Raw genomic sequence first — 20944 nt, 5'->3', positions numbered from 1 at the left:
ACTTGCCCCACATTAGTGAAGATTCACCAGTGGGGCTATAATACTATCGCTTACCGGTCCAAATTTAATCTAAAAGGTCTGTAGGTAGGCACTTTCAGTAATTATTTGCACTAACTTTTTAAATTTCCTGACATTACATGTATACAAATGCTGACCCGGATATACCTGAGGCGTACCCCTTTTCGCATACGCGGCATAGTAAAGATTGAGCGAAGCTGGATACCAGCGTGAACCGAGCATGCGTACTTTGAATATCCGGATCAGGATTTGTGTAGTGATGTACAATCTAGTGATGAACAATGTTGGGAAATTTAAAAAGTTAGTGCAAATAACTACGGTAAGCGATAGTATTATAGCTGCCTTTTCTGTTTCAACTGTTTGCATGCACTGACATTAGTTTGTTATTAAGAAAAAAATCAATTTATGTTCAAAATCGTCTACTTTCTGCAAGGTCAACCGACCTAGACAAAAAGTGCACTTTATTTAATGAAAATTGGTCTACATGTACAACTAACAAAGATCTAGGAGGTAACATACGGCCTGGTGGTAGTTCCGCTGGTGAACCTTTCTACCTTTAATATATTTATAGTATATATATGGATGAAATTTTTAGAAACAACATTCCTTTGTTGATTTATTGAAAATAAGATATTTTAATAACATTTTGAGTGAAAAAATATTTTAGGAATGAAAAAATATTTTTTATTTATCAAAATAAGTCGGCGTGGTCATGTACATGTATAGTATCCAAGCCACGCAACGACTGCCTGTGAATGATAATAGGAGGGGTATTCCGATAACGAACAATCGCAACTGAACAATCGCAACTTTTCGGATTAATAACATAAATAATCTGCGATGACACCTTTAAAACGGAAAAATAAACTATATAAAAAAAAGTTTCCCTGTTCATAGGCTTCACCTAAATTCATATTACTAAACATACTATTTCAATCTCTCTGAAAATTAAGAAATTTCAAAGACAATTTCTCAAAATATCCAAGTGATAAAATTATAAATAATAACACCCCTTTCTATCAATCTATGTCAAAATGCTCAAAATATGGTGATAAATTTAATAAATGGTATATAAATAAGGATCTTTGTGTCACAAAGTGTGTCAGCTAATGCAGGTTACTGCATAGTTAACATGTCATTATACAATAGAAATTATAAAATTGAAAAATTATTAATCTGATGATTGGATATCAAAACAAAAAGTGTCAAAAATAAAATTAGATTTCTATTATGTGACAAAATTAAAGAAATTTAAAATTAATTTTCTTGACTTCCAAAACCTTATTTTGTTCAATAACTAATTCTTTTTATTTTCCATCTAGAGCCAAATGGGAAATCTGACCTTGCACACTTGGAGATCTTCCGACCGCAGTGTTTCTTCGATTTCGGCCTCAGATTTTGGAGAAGAGCTGCCGACTGACTGGCGAAGTCCATCTAACATGCCACGGATCTTTTTCATTTTCCCAGACATGACCTTAGACTACCTAGAATAACATCGCATAAATGAAAATGAAATCCACATGAAATGCATCATAACACAGCTTTCTGTGCACAAATGTCAAAAATACTTCCAGGTTTTGAAGGATGCCCGGATATATCCCGGATTCTGAGCACGGCTGCAACAAAAATATAAATAAATTGTAATAATTAGACGAAAATGTTAATTTAAGTATCTGAAATATAAAGATGGGTATTGATACTTCATAGAAAAAAATGTTATCTAAACAAGTATTAAAACTGACACAAATATTTTAAGTTCATGACATTATTTATAAAATGGTAGCGTTATAAAATATTTCCCATTTCGTATAATTTCAATTCGTAAACCGAAATATTGATCGCAACCAATATGTCTGCGCCCGTTATTCGAATTGTTTAAAGGGAAAAACGCATTTCTTTCATAGTATCGGCTAATTGCGGAAAATTCTCTATCTGAAAATTTGACCATCATTGGACATTTTTTTGCTTTGTCAAATGAAACTGATACCTTAGCATGTCATCAACGTGAAAATTTATAAGACCAATAAATATATTGGGGTTAAATGGCAAAACCAGTATAACGAGCGTTCCGTATTTTAACCTTTACACCGTTTAATAAACGTGACAGTGTACACATACCAGTCTACTGAGAAACTTTGACGGACCATATGGACGTTATTTAGTCTTAATTTAGATTAATCAAATCATATTTTTGAGTTGTAAGTTGATTCAAAGTTGCCATGTCACACATCAGAAAATGCAGTTGCAGCATAAAAACTTTCAGAAATTTGTCAACATTAGCCACATTTCAGGCAAGGAATAACAAGTCAAGATGGGGGTAAATAGATTATATGTTGATTTAAATTAAATGAAAAATTATTTTTCAGCCAGTGATAAGTCTAAGTTTATATACACATGTATTTAAATTCAAAATTCATAAAGTAAAACATACATATACATTTGTTAAAATTCACTTATCATAATGCTATATCTTTTAAGGATTCCAAAAGACATAAACTTCAATTTTGGAATCAAAGTGCTTCATTTGCATGACAGAATTAACTAACTTCAGCTGTAACAGCAAAAATTATCTATTAGTACTATTTGATTTGTCATAATTATAGAGTGATGTTAACTGCAGCAGGATTGTCCACTGTTGGTATTATAGCAACTCACTATAGGAAGAATAAATTGCTTGCAGCAACCTTGATGGGTACACATGGCTGGATGGCAGAGCCTGTCACAGACCCGAAAGAGATGCAAAAGGTACATAAGTTTTCTTACTAGTTTTTGCTTGACTGTACATTGTATATGAAAAGTTTCACCCAAGGGCCTGAGCAGATTTTAAGTACAGGTTTTAAGCAGTAAAACATTTTTATTTAGATCTTTGTCTTCATTGTTTCTCTCGGAATTTACTTCAAACTTTAAATATATGCGCCTTATCGTTCCTTATTGTCATTTGTTACAAGGTCAATTGCTATGCAATGATCCATTAAACTAGTAAAGTGACATCCTGTCTGGTCACTTGGTCTAGTGCACTAGAAGTGCACATAGTGTGCACTTCTAGTTTGTGTCAAGTGCACACCATGTGCACAAGGGTGGAAACTTAAGCATACATGCCATAACGTCCCGGATGTCCGAGATAGTCCCGGAAATAAGGTGTCTGTCCCGGAGGTGTCCCGGAGATGATTTATGTCCGGGTAAAAAAAAAATCTGAAATAATCCACTTTGAAGCAAGAAATTTTACATTTTTATATAATTTTATTGTCAAGTTTTTATAAACAAGTCTAGAATGCTAATAACAAACGATTATCCCCTAACAGCATTGCAATGGTGACACTAATCCTTTGATTGGTATTTCCAACAAGCAATTATCGGCAATAATTTTGATCAATTAAAAGATTAACTGTTTACCCCTTGTGGCTTCCTGAGCAAGGTGTCATACACTGTAATTAACAACTGGCCAGTATAAATTTAATCTGCCTGGAGGCAGTTATTAGTGGTCCAACACCGTGAAAATTACCGCTAAATATGAGGTGATGCAATCTACAAGATTCAGGGAATGTTTCAGGTAAACGACATGGCTAATTGTCATTACTTAACATAGCTTTATTCTATTCTGTGACTGATTGAATTAACGAATCGATGCCTAAATACTTAAAAAAGATAGAAAAACTGTTAATATAAATTATTGACATTCTGTCCTTTGTTTAATACGGTGTCATTAATTATACCCGTAAGATACCGGTAGGTTGTATGCCACCATGTAAATTTAAAAAAAAATACGTTTGCTGCTCAATGCCCCACCTCCAAATGAAAAGTGTCCCGGAAATGAGTCTAAAATTTATGGCATGTATGACTTAAGTTTGATCTCAACTGTATGTCTAGCGCTTAATTTTCAAAAATTATCCCTCTTTTAACTAGAATTATCTTTAATAAAAAAAATATGTGTATATAGATTATTCGTTGATAGATAATCCCGATGCACAGAAGACATACCTTAAAAAAGTTCATAACCTTGTAAATATGTTTTAAAACTTGTATACTTTTTGAACTATTGTATATGAATGTTTGCTATTGAGTTTTTGTTGTTTTTTATTGATAAAGCATGATATAAATGTCTTTTTCTTCTTAGTTTTTTCTATCTTTACCGTCCAGTCATTTGATAAGTAAAGCATGCTGTCACCTCTGGTAGCTCATGATAGGATAATCCTCTAATATAATACATATGTAAAACCTGTTTTGTAACATTATTTACATTAATATTTTAGGGCTTAGGGTTCATACAAAGTCAAGGTGGTCTTATTTCTTTAAGAGAATTGAAGATGTGCAACTTAAAAAAAAAAAATTATTTTCATACATTTCATACATCAAGCTTTCAATAGCCCAAAATCTGATTGATAGATAATTCATTTGATAATTGCCAATGCCTGTTCCACCAATGATCCCATCTATATTTTATTTTATGTTAAGTTTACAGAAACTGCGACACTTAAAACTAAAAACTATACATCTACCAAACTTTTTTACGTTCCCCGAAAAAATTTCGGGGAGCATATAGTCGCCGCCTTGTCTGTCCGTCCGTCCAGGTGAACATCCAATGGTCTATGAGCTTCATTCCTTCCATAATTTTAGTTAAAGAAAGGAAGAAATCCCATGCACCGACCGGATTATGTGGTAATTTTTACTGGTTTATGGGGAAAAGTGCCACATAAAGATCAAAGAAAAAGCACATAAACCCAAAATGTTGGCACTTTGAACTTTGTCCGGGACATAACTCTAAAACTATAAGAGGTATCAACATGAAACTTTGTAGGTAGATAGATCTCATTGAGTAGGATTGCAGTGCACAAGAACCGTAACTCTTCCTTGCCTAAATTTTGAATTATTGCCCTTTGTTTATTTTTACATTTTGAACTTTGTCCAGGACATAACTCTAAAACTATAAGAGGTATCAACATGAAACTTTGTAGGTAGATAAGATCTCATTGAGTAGGTGTGCAGTGCAAAATAATCGTAACTCTGCCTTGTCTAATACTTGAATTATTGCCCTTTGTTTATTTGTACTTTTTAAACTTTGTGCGGGACATAACTCTCAGGGTTGTCATTAAGAGGCGGCAGGAGGCCAAAATGCCTGTCTCAAATGCATTGTGGGCCGCCTCAAAATTAAGAAAACACTCTTTGTTATGCATGATAAAGACAGAAATGACCGCCTCAAGTTCAAAACAAACCTTCTGCAAAAAATGTTAATGACAACCCTGAACTCTAAAACTATAAGAGGTATCAACATTAAACTTTGCAGATAGATAGATCTCATTGAGTAGGTTTGCAGTGCACAAGAACTGTAACTCTGTCTTACCTAATTTTGGAGTTATTGCCCTTTGTTCATTTTGACACTAAACTTTGTCAGGGACATATCTCTAAAATTATAAGAGATATCAACATGTTACTTTATAGGTAGATAGGTCTCATTGGGTAGAAGTGCAGTGCCAAAGAATCATAACTCTGCCTTGCCTTATTTTGAAGTTATACCCTTTTGTTTATTTTTACTTTTTGACTTTTGTCCGGACATAATTCTAAAACTATTAGAGATATCAACATGAAACTTTGTAGGTAGATAGATCTCATTGAATAGAACTGCAATGCTTAAGAACCTAAACAAAGCCTGGTCTAGTTTTGGAGTTATTGCCTTTTGTTCATTTTTACACTTTGAATTTTACCTTGGACATAACTCTGAAACTATAAGAGATATCAACATGAAACTTTATAGATAGATAGATCTCATTGAATAGAAGTGCAGTGCAAAAGCAAACCATAACTCTGCCTTGTCTAATTTTGGAGTTTTTGCCCTTTGTTCATTTTTTTATACTTTCCTATGTCAAAAACCTTCTCGGGGAGCATCAACCGGTTCTTGTTTAAGTTTCAATATTTAAGAGTGGAAGTAATACTGTACTGATGAGGAGGAATGTGCAAAATCCTTGGGGGATAGGTTACTCAGAGAGTCATGGAGTATAAAAGGCTAAATTTTCACACATAACCTCCACTGAGTCACTGTTTAAAGTCCATGAAATTTATTATCCACTCAGATTCTTGCGTTTTGTAATTCTCTGATACTCGGAGGATTCTGCCTGTTCCATGTTATCTGAACTGTAATATAGACATATAAGGGGAGTTAATTTTCATTGTTGCTCTTGTGTTTGGAGAGTTAAATGTTACTCTGTTTATTTTCAGCACTCTGACACCATGAGAATTAAAATGGAAATAATGATAATGGACATTCAGGTAAAATTGTTTATTACTCTTTAAACTTCCAGTTCACATTACTAAGATTAGTTAGTAAGTTAGTAATGACTTTATTTTATGAAGCTGACACATTTGGTTTCCATCTCCCATGTAGTTTTTAATTGTTTTATTGTCAATAGTTTTAATGTCATTAGCCCCTGTCAGATTTTAGAAATTTAAGTGCACTAGTTTTATACTATTGTTAGATATTTATTCCTGGTCTGATTTGAGTTTGTGTTTAATGCTACTTATAAAAGTAAATAGTTAAAAAGAATTTTAACATCAAATGACCTGTAGTTGAAAAAGTTCTATAAATGACTCAGGATATTAAATTTGAATATTCATATTTTGTATTGTTGTCATTTTAAACAAGTTGAATTAATATAATATAAAAATGTTGTTGTTTTTTTATGTACAGATTTATGTTATTTGAAAGTAAAGGCAAACAGTTTGTTTCAACATTTTAATAACGCCAACACTGCCCAAATTAGAGAAAAATGCATTTCCGATTTGGAAATTTTAAAGTTACTGATGTAAAACACTGGTCACATATTGACTAGATCAATAGTTCCCATTGATAGTCTAGAAAAATGCATTTCCAATTTGAAATTTTAAAGTGACTGATGTAAAAACCTGAACATATAATGAATCAATCAATAGTTCCCATTGATAGTCTTTTTATTCATGTCTTGTAAAAGAATTTTTTAAATAAAAATGTTTTTGCAAAGAAAATTTACTACAATATTAACGCAGACTGATTATTCAGAATTTTATGCTTCTCATTTGGGAAAACAATTATACCTTTTGCCATTAGGAATGCCTCCATTTGCTAGTAGTGACTGTAAAAGGGGGAAAAAAAGACCAAGATGGTTCATGGTAGCTCTTAAACTTTGTTACTTAAAATGAGTTTTAGAATTTGTTACTTAAAATGAGTACTTGTTAAACTTGAAATATCCTAAAAGATGTAACTTGGATGTAAAGATGGATGAATGGTTTAGAATACTGTTGAGAATATTGTGCTTAATGATACTTCAACTTCAAAATTTTATTGCATTAAACAAATACATGTTTATAGCAAGTACAAAATATATAAACACAGACAACACAAGTACATGGATTTTTTCAGAAGAGCCTTACAATCATATGAATAAAATACAGATCACAATTGATAGGATTAATTTCTTAAAGTGTTAGCATGATATATAAATTTGCTTAAACCATTAATTACAGTTAACGATGATTCAGACATTAAATTGATCAACTTTTGCTTAGTCGTCCATGTGTAGTAATACCGTTTAAGATACTTTTTTCTCAAATCAGAGAACTTCGGGCAAATAATTAAAAAATGATATTCATTCTCTATTTGATTAAATTGACAATTTTCACAAAAACGTTCATTTCTTGGAATATTACGATATCTTCCATATTCTATAGCTAAATTGTGTGACGATGTTCTAAATCTAGATAAGGCTATTCTATACTTTGGTTCTTTAATTACACTTAAGTAAATTTCTAAATCAAAAGTATGTTTAAATAAACTGTATGTATCAAGACGAGGTGAATTATTTATCAAGGTATACCATTGTTCGTAATACAAACTAAGAATTCTGAATTTAATTGTTTTAAAATCTACCTGTATGCTATATTGGTTTTCCCATACAAATATTAATCCAGATTCATCTAATATTTGTTTAATAGTGTAAGCCCAATTTTTACCATTATAAGATTGTCCATTGTCAGCATCAATTCTTAACATAGAATATGTTTTAAAAAGGATAGTACTTTCTTGAACGATAATAACTTAATCCAATATTTAATCATAATTATTTTCCGTTGACTATACATAGGTGTTCGACCAAGTTCGCCATATAACGCTTTCGGTTTGTGGATAATTTAGTTCCTAAAATTTTTCTACAAAATTTACAATGAATAACTTCGACAGTGGGTGCGATGTGTGATCCCCATACCTATGCCGCGTAATTTAAAGTTGATGATACGAGAGAATCAAACAATTTTATTTGCTGTGAAACGGGTAAATCTACTTGATTAAAGATAATAAATAAATTATGAAGAGCGAAAGACGCATGTTGTGCTATACGTTCCTGCTTTCTATTCCATTGTCCGTTTTGAATAGATGTACACCTAGATATTTAAAGGATTTGACAATGCCTAAACTGTGATCTAAATGTCTAAACTGAAATTCAAATGCTTAAAACATTAAATTTAAAAGCATAATAGAGCACTTAAAATGGAAAAAATATGCAACAGATAAAAAAGAAATTTATCAGAATTGATTGGATTAAGAAGACCATTTGTGTTAAAAGTGTTTATACACTTCATTTTTGTGTCATTTTGCACACTGAAATTGACTTTTCTGGAGTAAAAAGAGAGAGCAAATGATCTGAAATTTTGCACACAAGTTATTAGTTCAGACCTACATCAAATGGTACAAAAAAATCTTGATAAAAGTTTCCAGTCCTGTCTTATCAGTATACCTCAATGGCTCTTAAAGACTTGTACAGCTTCAAGGATATCACATTTTTAGTAACTCAGGGAAGATTTTTGTCATGGTGCATGTATTTTTGTTTTGCAGGCAGAATTTTGCAAAGCCCTAGAAGCTGAGGAGGGTGGTAAAAAATTCATAGTTGATAAATGGCAAAGAAAAGAGGTAGTTAAATTTTGATACAATATTTCCAGTTTTATTTATTAAAAAAGCAAAGTGTATAATTCTGTTTTGTTTATCAGCATGTGTCAGCATGTGTCAGCAATACATTATTTTACAGAACCATTTTTGTTTTCATTTGTCAAGAACTTAAGTTATCTCCCTTTTGCAGAAGTTCTATTTTTGAGTCCATTGCACAACTATCAGTATAAGCAAAGCTAAATTTTTTGTTCAGTATATATACTTACAAACGGCAAGAGTACTCATGTCAAGCCTTTTTTTACAGGTTGGGGAAACAGCCCTGCCCTTAATTTTGGGGTAAAATTACACGGTATATAATTACAAAAGGGGAATGAAAAACTGGATGTAAATTCAATTTTTGAGAAAAACTGCATGATTTTAAAGAATTTTTCTATCCGGAAGCAGCCCTATGACAGCCCCTGCTAAAGAAGGTAAAAAAGCCCTGCTTGTGGTAGCATGGCTGAGTGGTTAACATAATGGACTAGTGGTCTAAGCATTTATTCTGGCCACATTGGTTCATTATGGGAAAGCTGTTGTTTCCTTCAGCAAGAATCTGTATACTCATTGTGTAGTACTTGTTCATTCTAGGAACAGATTCACGTTTATAGCCTCCTACACCATCAAACCAAATTAAATTCTGTATTAACTTAAAGTACTCACTTTTCTATTTATAATCTATTACCAGTTGGTGTTGTGTATTGGGCTTGTCCTAATTTTACCTTTGAACTGTCTTTTGTTGAGAAAACAAAGTACTACTATCCAGCAGTTGAATGTTAAGAGTATGGTGAAACTGTACAAATTTGCTGACTGGCCTGGCTGTTCAGTAATTGCATAGGCAAGCCATTAGGTGTTAGAAAAGTTCAGTTGACCTTGAACTTTGACCTTTCATTACAGGGAGGTGGAGGTATCACCTGTGTGATGCAGGATGGTGAAGTGTTTGAGAAGGCAGGGGTGAACATTTCTGTTGTCATGGGCAACCTTCCTCCAGCGGCTGTACAACAAATGAAGTCAAGGTCAGTTCATTTTGCATTTATGTAAAATAGCATAGATATTCTACGTTCAACAGTTACATCTTTGTAGAATCAACCATAAAATTATCAAAACAACATAATTTTTACTGGTAATAAATTTTGTTAATAAAACTTTATATGCACTTCAAAACAATGAAAACGCTTAATTAATAGTCTTGTTTTTATTTACTTTAAATGATATGAATTTTATATTTCAGAGGGAAAAGTCTAGAAGGAAAGACTCTGCCATTCTTTGCTACTGGAGTGAGCTCTGTTATACATCCTGTAAGTGAACAATATTGCCTGCTCTGCTGGCTTTACTCAATAGAGAGGGTATTGGATTTGTAATCCAGGGTCGCTGGTTTGATCCATGGGGTGACATGAAATTTCTCCATGATAGTCTGTCTCAGATACTGACATTTGTAGTCCAATGATCATTTTCTCTCACTGCTGATTTATAAGTCATGTGGGGTGAGTTGGTGGTCACTTAGGGAGAAGTTAGTAATTTCTGGTTACAAATGTAGTTATAAAAAATAAAGAATAAGCCTTTGCAAAGAGTATACATGAAGATGGATAATTCATATTTCTTTATCATTCTTTGCAGAGTTTTACATTTTAAGTCCTTTAACTTGATCTATGTAAGAATTTCAATTTTTATGTTTTTAGGCTTTTTGACCTCAGTGGAGCGCCTTTAAAACAAAATTCAAAAGTGCAAATTTCAGACTAGCACCAGCCTAAAGCAATACAAATTTAGATTTTTGAGGCAGCAAATATTTGTTTCCGTTATTGCATGCATCAATTAGTACTGGTAATTGTCACTGAAAAACAGGTTAATGCTGACAGCAATCTTTGTATAATCCAATGATGATGTGTTATGTCATATATACAGTAATGCTTTATATATCTTTTTATATCCAATCATTGGACAAATATAATCACATTTCTTTAACATACAGGGAGAAAATAACAAACAAAAATAACAGAAATTTGGATTTTATTGCAACAAAATTGATATTTCTATGTATTATGAGAGACATGAGTGTGCAAGAAGTAAAAGTACAGGTAAATTTTCATATTTTGTAATAAAGCAGGATTGTATTTGTCAATTCCAGAAAAATCCAAATGTTCCAACCATACATTTCAACTACCGTTATTTTGAAGTAACAGATGAAACTGGAATGAAACACTGGTGGTTTGGTGGTGGCACTGATCTTACACCATACTTTCTTGATGAAGAGGTAATTAAATGTTATATAATTTTGATTAATGGACATACTGGTGGCATGGCTGAGTGGTTGACATGTCATACTGACAATCTAAGGACAGCTGGCTGCGTTGGTTAAAGCCCCGCCAAGAGCAATAGTAATGTTTGGTTACAGAAATTGATTTGAGAGTGTGTCTAAATGCTTTAAGCTTCCTATTGAATCAAACTAAAATACATTTATATTCTGTATATGTATGTATATAAATGGACTTGCTTAAATGGAATATGGTATTTACCATTGTTTAAGAATGTCAACATTAAAATGATATGATTAAAGAACAACCAGTATAGAGTCTTGTAAGATGTAGTATAGGCTGTAATTTTGTGGTAAAGATGCATCTCACGAAGGATGTATTCCCTCCCCTAACTGCCATTTTAAGGGTCATTTTCAGTATAACTCCTGCAAAGGCGGCAAAATCAATTGTCCGTATTGCCAAGGTCGTCCTACAGCCTGTATGGACAAGTGTTTTTTATGCAACTTATATATTTCACAATTACAAAATGCCATGACTCTGTCAAGCTGTATAACTTGTGTTTACAATTTTTTGGCAATGTTTCTGTCCATAACTGAGTGAATGGGTAAACATTTTTTGAAATATTGCTAATGACAAGAATCGGAGCCGGGGGCATTTGTGTTTAACAAACATGTTTTCTTGTTTTTTTCAAAAATCTACTTTATAAATATCATATGAATAAGTAAAATATTGTTGAAATAAAACGGACAAGTAAGTCAAAATTAGATTTTGCCGGCCCTGTATCTTAAGATAAAAATCTCCCACAATTGTTATCTAATAAAAACGTTTTTGATTTTGGATTTATAAGTAATATAATCGATCACTTTAATTAGCTGTTTGTATTGTTTCACTTATATAAAATATTAAACCTGAAAATGGGTAACTTTTAGTAAGGGAGGTAAATATTGTAAAATTCGGGAAGTATCTATATACAAATCAATAATGTGTCTGTTCAGAGCGTAACCTGTCTAACTAAACAAGTGGGTATTTATTTTTAAAAAATATCAATTTTCCTTAACTTTAACATATATTCTATAAATAAACCTGTCAATTTTTTTTATTGTACTTCAGGATATTACACATTTCCATAAGACCTTGAAGACTGCCTGCGATAAACATAACAAAAGCTATTATCCGAGGTTCAAGAAATGGTGTGATGATTATTTCTACATTAAACATAGAGGTTAGTAAATATGCTTCAAAATTTATTTTGTGTAATTCATAATGTAATTAATTTATTTAGAAACTTATGTGATTTGGAATTCTGTTTGTGATGTTGAATGCATGATATGAGCCGCGTCACGACAAAACCAACAGAATGGGTTTGCGACCAGCATGGATCCAGACCAGCCTGCACATACGCGTAGTCTGATCAGGATCCATGCTGTTTGCTATCAGTTTCTCTACTTGTTATAGGGTTTGTAAACAAACAGCATGGATCCAGACCAGCCTGCAAAACCGCGCAGTCTACTTGTTATAGGGTTTGTAAGCAAACAGCATGGATCCTGATCAGACTGCGTGGATGAGCAGGCTGGTCTGGATCCATGCTGGTCGCAAACCCATTATTTTGGTTTTGTCGTGGCGCGGCTCAATTATGAAGGAGCTATTCAGCTAGTTTGTGGAAGTTGATGATTCTACACAGAGACTTTTCTTCAAACAACCTCTTTAATTGGAAGAAGCTTGATTTAGGGGAGTGCACTGGATCCCTAATATGGAGATCTAATGTTCAAATTCCATTTGAGGTTAAATCCCTCTTTGGTTTCCTCAACCCACACAGGTTTTTTAGCTCGACTATTCGAAGAATATGAGAGCTATTGTAGTCGCCCCGGCGTCAGCGTCCGCGTCGGCGTCTGCGTTGGTTAAAGTTTTTTGTAAAGTCAAATATCTCAATTATTACTTGAGATATTCAATTGAAACTTACAATACTTATTTATAGTAGCAAGGTACATCAGATTGACAAGTTGGATAACTCTGCCTACAATATTGACAGAATTATGCCCCTTTTTAACTTAGAAATTTTGGTTAAAGTTTTTTGTAAAGTCAGATATCTCAATTATTGCTTGAGATATTCAATTGAAACTTACAATACTTATTTATAGTAACAAGGTACATCAGATTGACAAGTTGGATAACTCTGCCTACAATATTGACAGAATTATGCCCCTTTTTAACTTAGAAGTTTTGGTTAAAGTTTTTTGTAAAGTCAAATATCTCAATTATTGCTTGAGATATTCAATTGAAACTTACAATACTTATTTATAGTAACAAGGTATATCAGATTGACAAGTTGGATAACTCTGCCTACAATTTTGACAGAATTATGCCCCTTTTAACTTAGAAATTTTGGTTAAAGTTTTTTGTAAAGTCAAATATCTCAATTATTGCTTGAGATATTCAATTGAAACTTACAATACTTATTTATAGTAACAAGGTACATCAGATTGACAAGTTGGATAACTTTGCCTACAATTTTGACAAAATTATGCCCCTTTGGAACTTAGAATTTTGGTTAAAGTTTTTTTGTAAAGTCAAATATCTCAATTATTGCTTGAGATATTCAATTGAAATTTAAAATACTTTTTTATAGTAACAATGTACATCAGTTTGCAAAATTGCATAACTCTGCCTGCAATATTTGCAGAATTATTTGCCCCTTTGAAACTTATAAATTTGGTTAAAGGTTTTCAAAGATATTTACTTGAAACTTTACACATGCACTTAGGGTCATAATTGGAAGGTCATAATTGTATGTCACTGACCAAGTTCCATAACTCTATCTTGCATTAAGGCTGATTCATATCCCCTTTTCTACTTAGTCTCTTGGTTAATGTTTACATGCAAGTTTTACATATCTCAATAACTATTAAAGATATTTATTTAAAACTTCACATATGATTTAGGGTCATAATTGTAGGTCACTGACAAAGATCCATAATTCTATCTTGCATTTAGGCGGATTTCTCCCCTTTTTTCAACTTAGAAATTCATGGTAAAGTTTTGCATGTAAGCTGTTATATCAACAACTACTGAAGGGTTTGTGCCTTTTTTGGGACAATTTTGTGCATTCATGATAATAAAGCAGTGATTTACTTGATAAAACATCTTAATAACAAGCCTTAGTACCTTTTCTGTCAAATTTATGTATTCATAGGTAATTAATATTATTATACTCAATAAAACACCCTTGTGACATTTCCTTCCGAATAGTCAAGCCAATACTGTATAATTAGACTCTCTCTAAGGCCTATAACATGAATTTATAAAAAAAAATTAGCCCTTTTGTGAACTTAAAAAATTTAACATTATCAAGGCTCTTTTACTATCAAGCACTTAGAATAGTCGAGCGTGCTGTCCTACCGACAGCTCTTGTTATTGGATAAGATGACATGAAAGAATTATCTAGCACAATTATTTAAAGGGCTAGGACTAAATCCCTAAAAATGGTTTTACATTATATTTTATGAAATAACCAATATATCTGTAGAAAATAGGATTATATTTTTGCCCAAAATAGTACAGAAGTAAAGTATAAAGTGTAATGTTTCATAATTCCACTCAAGCATTTTTCAGCCATTAAAAGATTATGCATAGAATCAAAAACTTCATTAGATTGATTCCTTTTCAGGAAGAACTTTTAATGAAATAAGAATGTATTATAAATATACATGAGATATTAACATTTTGATACTGGTATTAATGAACTTTTCTGAAGTACAATTTCATCTATGATTTTATATGATTAATTTTTCATATATATGTAAATTTTGAGGTGTTCAATTTATGAGTATTGTTAACATTTTCAGTTTCACTGTGTTGGGCGAGTTTGGGCATTTATTTCACTACGGAAATCTTATATTTTAATCTGTCTAGTATGACATGTTACAGGTCAGTCTCGCGGTGTTGGTGGTATTTTCTTTGATGATTTGGATGACGGCTCTGCTGAAGATACTTTTAAATTTGTTTCTGTAAGTTTGATTTATGTCTTGTTAAATATTTTCCTCTTACTGAAGATATCACTCAAGAAACTTCGTTTTTGTCAAACATCTTCCCTGACAAAACTTATGTAATTATTTATCATGAAATAAAAATGTATTTACCAAAGAGACGTTTTGCAAGATACATGTACTATACTACTATACATGTATTGCATCTACGTCAATATCACATAAATTCAATGTGCTAATTTGCATACGTAGCTTTACCTATAAACATTGCAGATTGACCTAATTGTTATTGACTTTTATCGTTGACTACACTTTGATAGATATGTGTACTTTAAGAAAAGGTACAGCAGCAAATGCGTGTAGAATTAATCAGTGAAACTTAGTCCTTTTCATTCTTAGAAACATACGGAAATGATAAGAATGATAAGGACTAATTCATACATAGAATATGTTAGTAGTGATATAAAGTGCTCCCAATCAAGTTTTAAGCAGCATGCCTCAAGATTTATGCTAATTTTCATGAAAATTTGAAAATGAATTTAAAAGAAAATTATGAACATGTAAAGTAGGCCTAATTCACACACTGCAAATGGCCCTTGCAAGCCACGTTAATTACCAAAAATAGAGACATAGATCTACATCTCTGCCAAAAAGAGGTCAAAATATGCTAAAAAATACCCTTAACTGCATTAGAAACACAGTAGAATTATGGTGAGTGATGCTGCAAAATCAATCATTAATCGTACATAACATGTAAATCATTAATTGAATCTTGAATCATTTTACTTTTCTTAAAATCTTAATACATTTTTCTCAAGTTTGATTTACTACATGAAATATTTTGGCTCATCTTGAGGCATGCAGCTTTAAGAATAAGCACAGAATTCATAGACAGATAATATATATGGAATTCTTAAAGATGACTCACAATGGTTAAATATGTTTCTGGTATTATTTATATTTGTTGATTAATAATATTGATATTATAACTAATTTATATTTATTTATTTATTAAAATATTATATTTACAGACCTGCGCATCATCAGTCATGCCTTCATACATTCCATTGGTGAAGAAAAACAAAAATAAAGGGTACTCCTACAAGAATAGGTAAGGCTTTCTGACAATATGAGTCCATGATATTCACCTTTAATATTGATTTTTCATTTTTTAAGAAAATACAAATATGGTGGTTCACATATATGCTGACATTAGGGTCAGTGATCTATAAACTTAGTTGCCCATCTTGATTGTGGACGGTTGTACTAGATCTACTTTCAAGATTTCTGATATAATGCATAGAGACATGTCTAACGTCTTTCCCTATACTGTTAAAATATAATCATAACATTATCAGTGTGACATTTAGCCAAAGTAAAAAATAGAAAAATAAACTGTCTTTTGGTCAGCTAAATTAAGGAAACGAGTAATTATGTTGTAATTTAGAGGAGCCCTCGGAAGCACTGAAAACTACAATATTATATAAAAATTGCAGACTCCGTTTGATTGAGTCTGTTCATAAGAGATAATGTTTATGCGAAACATCTCTCACGCCCCCTAGCACTGGCATTCAGTCTTCTTTCAAACACTCATGTCATGGCAAAATCTTCATATTTCACACACCCGAAGGGCAAAAAAATAACATGTTCCAGATTTTGAACTTACCTGCAGTTTTTTATTTTGTTGTCCTTTTTAAAATATATTAACTTTTTAATGTTACTTCTGCATTATAAAAAAAGGGTTAGTTGACAAACACTGTTTTTCTATGAAATTCACCGAGCAGTACTTTCAGTGACTTTCTACAGAGATACATATTAGTGCTCAGGTAAACTTTTATTTTTACCACAGGAGATGGCAGCTTCTTCGCAGAGGTTATTATGCAGAGTTCAACTTGGTGTATGACAGGGGAACGAAGTTCGGACTTCAGACGCCTGGTGCGAGAATAGAAAGTATTATGATGTCTCTACCACTGAATGCTGTAAGTTAAATTCTGGAACATTATATAACAAGTTTATAATCCAGATTACCCATGTTGCTGTGACAACATGGTTGAAGGCTTGAAATGTTCAATACTTCCTGATCCTTCATTGCTGATAAATGTAGAAAAGTTGGCATTTTTTATTTGTTGCAAAAAACAAAGAATTAATGATAAAGGATATTAAGCATTACTTAGGAAATTGGGGTTCCTATGTCAAATTTGTATTTTGATACATTGGGACTGTATTTTCCCATGGTGTATGTTGTGGAAATATCTGCACGTATTTGCAAGTTTGACACACAATAATGTATAATATGTTTGCACCAGAAATTTTCATAAGGCTTCACCGCTTCACTTTCCTTCTGAAACTGTTTTTAAGGTTATGCTTGATGACTTATCCAAGCTCACTTCTCTTGAACAGCATAATGTGTACTGTAAAAGAAAGAGGAATTTGTCTTTAAAAAAAAAGAAATAAGAAAAAAAATATGACTATAAAAATTACTATGACCTGTAAGGAAACATTGTGTTGAATTTCTCTATACACAGTTTATATTTATACTGTATTTCAGAGTTGGGAATACTGTCATAAGATAGAACCAGGATCCCCTGAACAGAAGTTAACAGACGTTCTAAAGAACCCAAAGGACTGGGTTTGAACCAAAAGTGTTCATTACACAACAGCATTTACCTTGCATTTAAAACTGCCATGATTATATTCAAATCTACCTTTTCTTTTCTTCATTTTTATTTTTGATTAAGAAAGTCTCAGTCATGTGTTTAGATTTATAAGAAAAGGAATTATATAAGATTTAGACGCTTATAAGAAAATATTTAACAATTCAAACAGCCAAAAGAAGGTAGGAAGAACCCACTAGCTGTTGAAAGTGTTTTTCTTATCAGTGTCTGACTTAGTCATTGACCTACTTTTCAAGATGTTATATTATCTTATTAGAAGGTATATTATCCAAATAGGTGTGACTTTAAATGATAAACTGGTCAAAGTTTAATGTAAGTAGACAGAAAATTTCATATTTAGAGCATCTCATTTGTCGAAGAAGTAGGACATAGAGGTGATCAGTTATTTTAGATTGTATCTTTGGACACACTGTATTTTTCGAGAGAATTTTTGTTTTGCTATTATAAACAAGATACCAGGAGCATCAGTCTTATTTGAATGTTTTTACATGAACATGTTTGTTATTTGACTAAATTTGAATAGGACTCAAATTTTCTGTAAAAGATTATTTATATTCACCTGTTAGTTGTATTCAGCTCTTAAATCTATTTTTGTGCATTAATTTTTTCTTAAATCCTCTTTAAACTTTTCTCCTTTAATTGTTGCAGGCTTTTATTGTCCCTATCTATCCATATCAATTTTTTAAATATAATAAAGAGATGTAAATTGATTCATTTCTTCTTAAATTACAGTTAGGTTTTTCCTGTTATGTTTTGTATTAGGCCTATAAGTTTTTCTTTTTTAAGGGTCATAGAAAAATGTCCTTCGTACTTTTGACAAGATATTTATTGGCAGCATGTCATTCTCGTTACTACAATTGCCCCTTTGACCTAATTTAAGCATGACAGCAAACGTTTCCAAGTGAATGGAATGACGGTTAAGAGATTTAGTGCCATACTGTTATACTTGAACTGTAAGGTTTTTGAGTCATGACAATATTTCATTGAACTCTTTATATATGACTTCTTTTTATTTTTTTTTTGTTTACTTAGGTACCCACTTGTGCATGAAATACAAATGCAATGCATGGAGGGGCACTTGAGGTCTTCCTCCACCAGTAATGCTGGAAAGTGGCCATATGATCATTATAGTTTAGGTGTGACTTAAAAACTCAGGAAAAAAATGTTAAAAAAATAAATATGTAGGTTTTTTTCTTCATTTATTATGATGTAATATCGATATGTAAGTCTGTTATATTGCAAAGATATACTGTATATATACATAAATATTTGATTTACTTAATTTATTAATGTATTTGTCTATAGTAATAGTTTCATTAGTTTTTGGTGTCTAAAGGTTTGCTCAATTGTACTACTCGATGAGAATATTGTGCTATATAGTGTATAAGCATTATCTCCTCTCTGTTTAAAGCGAGATTTTGACCCAGTAAACGAAAATATCTTCAGAATTTCCTTTGGCATGTTAATATATTTTGACTAGCTCACTTTCAAGCCTTTCTTTACTTATCTGAAACTTGTGTACTTTTCCATTCAAGAGCAAAATATCAAAGTGGTTCATGTAAGCTCCAAACTTTCATCACACTTTACTCAAGTTATAATCAGACTCAAAAACAGATATTTTTTAATCTTGGAGATTTTTTTTTTAATTATCTTCTTTTTGTTGGTCCTTCTCCTCTATTTATGCAAAAAGGTAATTATGGATAAAAGCACCAAATACCGTATGTTAAATTTAATTACATTTTTATTTTCTACATGTAAATGTGACATTAATATGCAATTTGAATTGTATATGATAAATATGTGAATTTGTTTTATAATTGTAATTTTTGCTATAAAGTATTATTTAAGTAAAAGGCATTATTCTCCTGACACTGACTAAATATGACCGTGATGACAAGGTTATTTATAATTATATAAAATATCTATGTGAACTGTTTTTGTTAAAGGCAATTTATCTTCATGCATAATATGAAAGTTGTATGCGCTACAGTTTCATATAGACATATAGGCAGAATGAAAATAGAATTAGAATTTGTCAAAACTTTTTTGCACGAATATTAAAATATGATAACAGAAACATTTTTTAAGTGAAAAATGAGGGGTTAACAAAACTCGTTTTTCAAGTTATCTGCCCTTAAATTTTTGAAAATTTTAATAATACAGTTTTCATTCTGCCTGTATGTCCCTATGTAAACAGTAGCTTATGCCTTTATTATGTATCATAATTGTACATATTACATAGATTTACTTTTGTAATATTTAGGAAGGGTATGTGATAAGAATATATGAGATAAATACACTTCACATCCTTTCCATCTTAGACTAAGCACTCAATCACAACATTATACAGTTATTGACTATTGAGCCATTGAATATGATGTTATATTCATCCGTAGATGGCATATTGACCAAGGCGATATAAACAGATATTCTGTCCCCGTAGCCTTTCCGAGACGCTGTTGGAATATTGTCGTGTGCATGAAGCTGGACAGTGTGATGACGTCACTATGTACCTATCTTCCCTTTGCGTTGTTATGCGCGGTCTCCCTGACCTAGGTCCATCATTACCGCTGCCTGTCTGTCGTACATGCTGTTGCAGATGATAAATAGCTGTTCATTGCAACCAAAAGGTCATGCGATGTCAGAAGCCAAGCAGCTCCTTCCAGCAATCCCAACGCGATATTCCTATCATTTACTGGCAAGCCAGGACGGCGCCCCATGTTATCCAACTCTGATTTCACATCGGTTTATTAAACTGACAACAATAAACTATCGATACTACACAATGTATGACAAAATGACCATGTGGCATACCCGAGCACGTGCACCTTATGCATTTCAAAATGTTGGCCAATACTGTACAACGATTATAGAAATGGTGTTAAAATCGTTATATACATAGCCGCCAAGTATTACCCTAGACATATATGAAGTTAAAAGGTGATATATGTCATATTGTCAACTTGTTAAGAATTTTTATTAAAATGTATGTAGAAGAAACTTCATATATAACAAACCAGTGATTATAATGTTTAGTAGGGTATGATTAGAAATGTATATTTGAGGGTTAAGAGT

The 20944-nt window shown here is 32.0% G+C and overlaps 2 protein-coding genes across 4 annotated transcripts in view; one reads left to right on the top strand and one right to left on the bottom strand.

The window, feature by feature from the left end:
• LOC132735092 (syntaxin-binding protein 5-like) overlaps positions 1-1699 on the bottom strand; it is a 119603-nt gene extending 117904 nt beyond the window's left edge. For 2 of the 3 annotated variants that reach the window (XM_060721995.1, XM_060721994.1), the window contains exon 1: positions 1361-1597. In XM_060721995.1, coding sequence (XP_060577978.1) covers positions 1361-1489 — 129 coding nt within the window. In that variant the 5' untranslated portion in view covers positions 1490-1597. Of the gene's footprint in view, positions 1-1360 lie in introns of all 3 variants that reach the window. The other variant, XM_060721996.1, reaches the window with a different exon arrangement.
• Positions 1700-1861: 162 nt separating this feature from the next.
• LOC132735093 (oxygen-dependent coproporphyrinogen-III oxidase-like) lies at positions 1862-19113 on the top strand. Its single transcript, XM_060721997.1, has 12 exons — positions 1862-2335; positions 2622-2763; positions 6229-6279; positions 8873-8947; positions 9857-9975; positions 10191-10257; positions 11085-11210; positions 12322-12433; positions 15136-15215; positions 16226-16305; positions 17044-17173; positions 17743-19113. The coding sequence occupies exons 1-12, from the start codon at positions 2238-2240 to the stop codon at positions 17827-17829; spliced, it is 1167 nt and encodes a 388-aa protein (XP_060577980.1). The 5' UTR covers positions 1862-2237; the 3' UTR covers positions 17830-19113.
• Positions 19114-20944: the final 1831 nt, after the last annotated feature.

Source organism: Ruditapes philippinarum, unplaced genomic scaffold (genome assembly GCF_026571515.1).
Source record: "Ruditapes philippinarum isolate M1 unplaced genomic scaffold, ASM2657151v2 ctg497_1_1_1_1, whole genome shotgun sequence".
Lineage (NCBI taxonomy): Eukaryota > Metazoa > Mollusca > Bivalvia > Venerida > Veneridae > Ruditapes > Ruditapes philippinarum.
This window is presented reverse-complemented; position numbering and strand designations above follow the sequence as displayed.

What these genes read in the sequence shown, in the direction of transcription:
- LOC132735093 (XM_060721997.1), top strand. Translation starts at nt 2,238, where the DNA reads ATGTCACACATCAGAAAATGCAGTTGCAGCATAAAAACTTTCAGAAAT. An exon ending in CATACTTTCTTGATGAAGAG is followed by an intron (nt 11,211 to 12,321) that starts GTAATTAAATGT and finishes ATTGTACTTCAG; the next exon opens with GATATTACACATTTCCATAA. An exon ending in ATACTTTTAAATTTGTTTCT is followed by an intron (nt 15,216 to 16,225) that starts GTAAGTTTGATT and finishes TTATATTTACAG; the next exon opens with ACCTGCGCATCATCAGTCAT.